The following is a 7,662-nucleotide window of genomic DNA, read 5'->3' as shown; positions in this document are numbered from 1 at the left end:
AAGATTATTATTAACGAAAGGATTGAGTGATAAAGGTAGGCACTCACAGAATCGCATGAGACAGGCGAAAAAAAAACATAGAGCAAGGAGGGAGCACATTTGGGGGACAGCTTAGACTTGGATAGATTCGGAGGGTTTAGCGGCATACACTAGAAACGGCGATTGGACGACGCAGCCAATGGGCTAGGCGCGCGGCTTGTGTCGTGCGTGCGCGCGTGCGCGCGAGGAGAGGAAGGGGGCGGTGCGGCGGGGAGGGGGATACCTGGGGCGGCGGGGCAAAGGGCGCGGGCGCGCCGCCGAGCACGCCGGCAACGCCCGCCGGCTGCGGCACCTGCCGGACAGTAGGGGGGGGGAGCGTGGCGTGGGGCAGAGGGGAGCGAGGAGGGGCGAGGCGACACAGGACGAGCGCGCGCGTGCGCGCACGTGGGCGGGCGGCGGGCGGCGGGCACGCACCTGGAAGGGCACGAGAGGCACGAGAGGCCCCAGAGTCGAGTGCTGCACCGAGTTGACGTTGGCGCCGTGCTCGAGCAGGAGAGCCGCCGGCGGCGCGAAGTGCAGTCGGTCAGCCGGCGCCGGTCCATCGCATGCCGCTGGCGCCGGGCCGTGCGATCAGTCGAGTGAAGGGTTGGCTAGCCTTGCCGTTCAAGATGAAGCCCGCCATGTCGGCATCGGCTGCTGCACGTTGAAGGAACTGGGCGGCCGAGCCGACGACGGGCACGATCCGCTTGCTCTCCTTGTGCTGCAGCCACGGTAGCTCGCGCAGCATCCGCCAGCCGTCCTTGCAAAGGTAGCCAACGACGCCTCGCGAACCCTCGCCGACCAGCTCGAGCATGTTGTTGTAGGTCGGTTTGGTGTTCTTGCCGAACATCTGCGACAGCGCGGACCTGCCCGCGACCACGTGGACGACGCCCGCCGAGTCCACGAGCGTCCATGATGGCTCCAGCGCCATGATCGACGCGGATCTTCGAGGTGTTCAAGCGGGCGCCGGTAGATCTTCGAGGTGTTCACGCGGATCTTCGAGGTGTTCAAGCGGCGGTGGAAATGACTTTCCTCATCAGCGAACCTCCGCCCAGCAAAAACTCAGGACCCGCTGACGGTGACAATCGTTGAAGCGAGGCGGGGGGAGGGGCGGTTGCAGGCGGGGAGGAGACGACCACATTGGAGGCACTTAGAGAGGATATTACCTTGTCGTTCGAAGACTCACACATGTACGAGCGTTCTGCCGCGGCCTCCGCTCCACCCCCATGCCATGCTCAAACACTCAAACACACGTCCCCGGCTCCCCGCGACAAACAATAAGATACCGGCAGAGAGAGCTACACTTCTAATATGGTAACTCACATGGAAAGAACACACGGTGTCGCTAAGCTTGCTTCACCATGGTCTCCGCCGCCTGGCGGGCCTGCGCCGCCTCCTTGCTCTGCGCCGCGGCTGCGGCCATCATCTCCTCCGCCGCCTTCGCCGCCTCGAGCGCGGCCTGGCGCGCCGCTGCCGCTTGCGCCTCGAGGACGGCGACACGCTCGGCCGCGGCCCGTGCCTGTAGGGGTGTGCCGAGGACGGTTCGCAGAGGCGGGTCGCTGCTCGGGAGGGAGGGGCCGCGCAGTGCACACACGCCTCCGCCTCTGCCTCGATCCTGCGCTTCTCCATCGCCTGCTGCACCGCCGCCTCCGCCTTTGCTCTCATCTCTGCCTGCGCCATCTCGGCGGCGGAGGCGGCGGCCGCCGCCTCCGCAACCTGCTTCTGCGCGACGGCCTTGCGCTTTGCCGCCGCCTGTTCGGTCAGAGCGATTGCTGGGCACGGGATGAGGCGGCGGAGTCAGGTGGCGGACTGCGGGCGAGAGCGCCGCCTTGGGAGAGAGCTCCGGCAGGCCTCCGAGGAGGTTGTCGACCGCGCCTTTCGTCTTCTCCATCACCTCGTACTTCTCCTGCGGGCAGGCCACCGCGGGTGCGTGGGCGCTGATTTGGGGTCGAGGGGAAGTAGTTGTGAGGTGAAGCGCTGCACGTTTATGTCAATGCCGGTCTCGTATGCCTTGAACACGGCCCGGCCGCCGACACGTGCAGCTTTGCCCGCGCCGTTTGCCATCGTGGCGCCGTAGGCGAAGGCTGCGGCGGTAATTATGCCCATGCCGACTTCATCCGTGACTGCGATTGCAGATATGGCTCCCAGAGCTGCGGCGCCGAGTATCTCCTTGCTCTCCTCGTTCTCCTCCTCTGCTGCCATAGCCGGCTGGTGGCGCAGTGTGCCTCGCCGTACGGGGTGCACCAGAGCCTGGGCCGGGTGAACCAGAGCCTGGGCCGATGCCGCGAACGCGAGGAGCAGCCAGACTGCCCAGCCTGTCGGACTCAGACTCATCTCCATTAGTGCAAAAAAAATTTCGAAGGCTAAGCTCAAAAAAATTAAAAAACCCAGTACTTTCATCCGGTTGACACACTTTGGATAGCGCACCACACACCTCTCCTTAAAATCCCTGTGTGGTGGCGGCGTGCCGTCCTCCCATCCCTCCCTTGGGTTGTCTGTTTTCTTTCTTTCTTTCTTTTTGACACACTTTGCGGCGACGGACGGAGGAAAGGACCATGAAGACAAAATGGCGGAGGATGGGAAGTACGTGCCGAACCCTAGGGTGGCGTACGGCGTGTTCGAAGGACCGACACGATTCGGAAAGCGCGTCCCGGGAGACGCACAGGTAAAGGATCCCAACGGAATCGGACCCTGTGAAGAAGGGGAGATACGGACACTGATCAGCGTTTGGGGCGGGAATGTGGGGAGGAAAGCTGCCGAACATGTGGGAGCCGATAGACGCGGAGATGTACGCGATACTCGCATACTTACGCAAAATGGCGAGTGCGAGCGATGCGCAATCGCGGCGGTGCTTGGTGCTATGCGACTGCAAACCCGCGCTGCAGCAAATTGAGAACGCGCACCGCAAAGGGATGCCAGAAGGCCTGAGGGACTGGGAGAGAGGCGGGCTCCTGGAGGCGATTGCTTACTATAGATCGAAGCTAGAGGCGGTGGTCTTCGTGTGGGTGCCAGCACACGTGGGAATAGCCTGCAACGCATACGCCGACGCGGTAGCGACAGCACACCTCGGAGATAACGACACGGAGGATGCCTCGAAAGTGGTGCGGGACGCGGTGCGGACGCGGCCATGCATGTACACGGTGCGAAGGGACGCGGCAGGGAACACAGAGAAGAGGGAGATAGCGGACCGACGGACGTACGGACACATGTGTAAGAGCGCGCACGAGTGGGTGTGCGAGCAATATCGAAAGACGGTGAGGCCGGGGTCGCACACGGCAGGGGTGGCGGGACGGTTGTGGAGCGAAGTGGCTGTAGCCAGCCTCAAGCACCGATGGGACAATAGGATGAGATTACCAGACGTGACGAGAACGGGGGGAAGGACAGGCGGGCGACATTCGACGACGTCGGGGATCACAATGTGACGACCAAAACGATCTTGGGGGCCAGGGTGAGACAACAGGTCGGGGTGCCACACGGGGCACACCACAGGCGTATTCTAGAGGGAGAAAAGAAACGGGGAATCCGGGGCCCCGCCACGAGAAGTGCGTTCTGGGGATGCAGAGCGTGCAAAGCGGCTAGGGATGAGGCCGCAAAAGAGGAGCGCGAGGCAAGGAGGAGAATCGGAGAACTGCGAGACTGGGATGACTGGAAACAAGAAGACAGTGAGCCACCACAGGCGTCGTTGGCGCACATACTGAGCGGCAGCTGCGCTGGAAATAAGGAAGAAGCGCGTCACTTCATGCGGAAGCTGGACAAACACGCGGCGAGGGCGACAGCAAGAGTCGAACGGGAAGCGCCGGACTCAAAAGACACCGCCACATTCCTGAGACGCGCGAGGGCAGCCTCCTTAAAGGCAATAGGGTCTAGATTTGGAGCGCTCGCCGAAGAGGAGTACGACAAAATAGCGCCCGTGATTGCCTGCACGCTACCCGCACTCACGGACTCCATACCCGAAAGAAAGAGAAGGGAGCTCGCGGGAGAGGTGACGAGTGAACTACAGGTAGTGGGGAAGGCAGCCTCGATTGCCATACAGACATGGGTGCGAAACAACGACAAGACCAAGGCACGGGCAGAGGAACGAGAGAAGAATATAGGGTGGATAAAGCGCCTGTTCACGGCATGGAGGGTGAGCCACACCGAACGTACCAAACGTAGAGCCGAGCGGAAGGAAGCCGGAGAAGATGACTCCAAGTGCTCCGAGGAGGACGAACCAGTGGAAATCCCGTTGTCAGCCGTCACGATGCATCCGAAGGGGACTCCAGCGCCGGCATCATCCGTAGAGGTACAAGTGTTCGAAGAGAGAGTGGACCTGAGCAACGACATGACTGGGTGGCAAATGATCGCAGTGGGCATCAGAAGACTCGTCCTTGCGCGAGGAGAGCTCGATAGACTCGAGGGGCCAGGATACGCAGCAAGGAGGACGGAGCTGCGCCGAAAGGCGCAAGAAGCCGCGAGAACAAGGGACCGGCAGGCGGCGGCGCCGCAGGACGAGGCAGAAGAGAATGACGCGACAGAGGAGGAAGTGACAAGGGAGAGAACGACGAGAGTGGGACGACCGCGAGGTGGCATGAAGGTTGCAGCGAGAAGCGGCGAGAGACTGCGAAAAGAGATAGGAAGAGGCAGACTCCCTAGGGTGGGCGACGGCTAGCGCATCACACCCCTCTCCTTAAAATCCCTGTGTGGTGGCGGCGTGCCGTCCTCCCATCCCTCCCTTGGGCTGTCTGTTTTCTTTCTTTCTGGTGCGTTGCCCATCTGATTGAGGGTGTGTTTTCCAATTTGGCAGTGCACTCGGTGAAAAAGAAGGAAAGGGGTTGTATTTTCTTTCTTTCTTCCTTTGCGTCGCCCATCTGATTGAGGCGTTTTCCAATTTGCGTGCATCGGTGAAAAAGAAGAAAATGGTAAACTAAAGGTGCGTTCGCGACCGGACGGAAGAGCCCCTGCGCGCGGCCAAAGGATACTCGTTAACTCAAATCAACTTCGAGAGGTCGCCATTCCTGACCACCGCCTCGTCGACTCCGCGAACGGTGCTTTGAAGGGACACGGCCCGACTCGACATCTCCACTTCGCCCACGGCGGTCTCGCCGACTTCCGCGGCCGCCATAATACATTTTACAGCTTCTTTTCGGCACCGGGCTTTGCGGTCAACGTAAAGACGGAGAATTCAACGTTCTTGCTGAAGAATCTGTACAACCTCGGTGGCACGCTGGTGGTCAACGGCTCGTTCATAACCGAGATTCACGTTGTCGCTCTTCTTGGCGGGCCCAAGAGGAAGCCGTTCCTCGCCTCTTTCTGGGCCTCTGAGCTGAACCAGTACAATACGGGGGAAAATATGATGAACGGCACCTGCGGCCGAGGTTTATTCTTCCTGGGTACGGGCGCCGCCAAGAAGTGCGAGGAGATGGCCGTGCACGTCCACTACTCGTCCGCCACCTTCTCCGTCACGGATTGGAGCGTCAAGGTTTGCCCAGCGCCAGCTGGAGGGAGAAACCCGCATGTGTGTGAGGCGTGGTGAGGGTCCAAGGTCTGAATCGTAGGTTCGCGGGAACCGCGTATATGACCGCATCGCCGGTCCAGAGCACCGACTCACATGCGGCTTCCGCGCGCACGGAGACTCGGCAATGCGCCTCTTGCCTCACGGCTTGGTCGGCCAGTCCTTCTCCTCCTCTGTCGAGCCGCGGCTGGGGAAAATCGACGTGTATCCTGCGACGGGCCGCTTCACCACCAGCGCGATGGCGGAGGGCGCCATCGACGGTGAGGCGGAGAATTACGAGGTGGGCGCACCGCATGCGACGGCGTTCGCCTTCTCGAGATTTGACGCGGTGCCTGCCGTGGCCTCCGGCAACGGATCGGAGGCGGGTTTCTCCTCCGAACCGGACGCTCAACCAGGCTGAGTGTAGTGCGACGACGAGCGTGGGGGCAGCAACTTTGCGCAGGTACGATTCACCCCGCGCAGTCCGTCACCTGGACACCACGCTCCACGCGGCCCGGGGCCCGGGCGAGGCGAGAAACACATTTTAGATTGAAGCCGTAGAGTGGGCGCGGCGTCGCGGCGGGGGGCGTCTGCGTCCAGGCGGTGAGGACGGCGGCGGCGTCCCGGCGAGCGGGCGGTGCGGGCTTGTTGAACTCCTATAGGTCTTCATTTTCAACGTACACAACCATTATCGAAACGTCGAATTCGAAAAAAGGCTTTGGAAAGGAAGGTGAAGTCGCGAGGCGACTCCGGCGCGTGTGCTCTGGGTACTGGGTCGTCTGTGCAGTCTTTTTTGCAGGAGGAGACTGTGCAGTGTGTGCTCTGTGCACAGCAGGAATTCAGCACAATAAACACAAACGCAACAGAGATATGAGACAGCCACGAGAGCACGACAGAGTAGAGTCACCAAATTGGCGGCTACTTGTGCACAATCCTCGAGACCGACTTGGCACTTGCGACGCGGCCACAACACGTCTACGCAAATACGGACGCTCACCTCTAGCGCTTCATGTCCATTTGCGAGTCCGTGCTTCAGCAGCGAGCACGTATGCCACTGCTCCCGGCAGGCGGGTGGCGACCCGGCCGTGGCAAAGCGCGCTGCTCGCCTCGCTTCCGGCCTGGGCACCCCCCCAAACCGGCCCTCTGGGTCAGAGCCTGCTCACCTCGACCGGCTCGAGCGCGACGACGACCCGGCGCGCCTCGACCGCGGGTTCCGCTGCCGCCGCGTGTCCGACGCCGACCCGGCGCGCGCCTCCTCCGCCGCCCGCCGGTCCCGCCACTCGAGCGCCGCCTGCTCGCCCGCCGCGACGGCCTGCGCGAAGATGCTGGCGCCCGCCTGGTCGGGGGGCCCGTCTGTGCCCAGCCCCAGGGCGGTGAGGCGAGCCAGCTGCTGCGCGTACTCGGGGTGGCCCGGCGTGACCACGTCGATGATGTCCCCGTCCTCCATCTCGTAGTCCTTTGGCGCCATGTTGGCCGCGAGCGGCTCGCCGTCGAACACGAAGATGGTCGCACTCCTCGCCACGCCCTGCCGCTGGCCTGCGGGGTGGACGGCTGGGGTGTGAACACAACGCCGCGCCGCGTCTCCGCAGCGTCGCGAGAGGGCAAGGGCTTCTCTTCTCGAGTCGGGGGCGCGTCTTTGCGCATCTAGCCGCGTGCAAAAGGCGTCCATCAGCTTGCTCAGCTTCGTGTCGAACTTGCACTTGAAGAAGATCTCGGTCAGGTCGTGCGTGACTACCTACGAGACACGTCCACGACCTGTCCACGACCCGTCCAGGACACGCAAACGTCACGCCCCCGTCCTGCGACACCTTGAGGGTGAGTTCGGCAGCCACGGCGGGGTAGCGGACGTTCGGCGCGGCGATCCGCACCCCCACCATCACCTGGCTCACGGCGGGACGCTGTGAAGAGACGCCGTTCACGCAGGCGCGACAGACCGGCCGACCAGGCACCGTGCTGTTGTCGACCCCGAGGTGGAGGAGGGACTTGCTCAAGTCCTCGAGCGAGGAGAGCCGCGCGAGCCCGTCCTCGCGGTGGATGAGCATGCTGACGGCGCAGTCGGGGAGGACGACCTTCGGGCGGCGGAGGAGGGGGGGAGCGGGCGAGGGAGGGGGTTCGCCCTTTTCGTTTCCTTGCCGCTCCTCGGGCCGCTCCTCTGTTGTGTTCGCGCTCCCGGG

General features: G+C 62.7%; 2 protein-coding genes across 2 annotated transcripts in view; both read right to left on the bottom strand.

Annotated features, from left to right (window-relative positions):
• EMIHUDRAFT_432066 (hypothetical protein) overlaps positions 1 to 988 on the bottom strand; it is a gene marked incomplete at its 3' end in the record, with an annotated part of 1,571 nt that extends 583 nt beyond the window's left edge. Inside the window, exons 1-2 of the mRNA XM_005775239.1 lie at positions 454 to 988; positions 214 to 331 (exon numbers count right to left, since the gene is read on the bottom strand). Of these exons, the coding sequence (XP_005775296.1) occupies positions 214 to 331; positions 454 to 581 (246 nt within the window). The remainder of the gene's footprint in view (positions 1 to 213; positions 332 to 453) is intronic.
• A 5,659-nt stretch (positions 989 to 6,647) lies between these two features.
• On the bottom strand, positions 6,648 to 7,157 carry EMIHUDRAFT_61236 (hypothetical protein; the record flags this gene model as incomplete). Its single annotated transcript, XM_005775238.1, has 1 exon — positions 6,648 to 7,157. The coding sequence occupies one exon, from the start codon at positions 7,155 to 7,157 to the stop codon at positions 6,648 to 6,650; it is 510 nt and encodes a 169-aa protein (XP_005775295.1).
• Between the last annotated feature and the right edge of the window lie 505 nt (positions 7,158 to 7,662).

Source organism: Emiliania huxleyi (assembly GCF_000372725.1).
Source record: "Emiliania huxleyi CCMP1516 unplaced genomic scaffold EMIHUscaffold_3, whole genome shotgun sequence".
Lineage (NCBI taxonomy): Eukaryota > Haptophyta > Isochrysidales > Noelaerhabdaceae > Emiliania > Emiliania huxleyi.
Note: the sequence above shows the minus strand (reverse complement) of the source record. Positions and strands in the feature narration are given on the sequence as shown.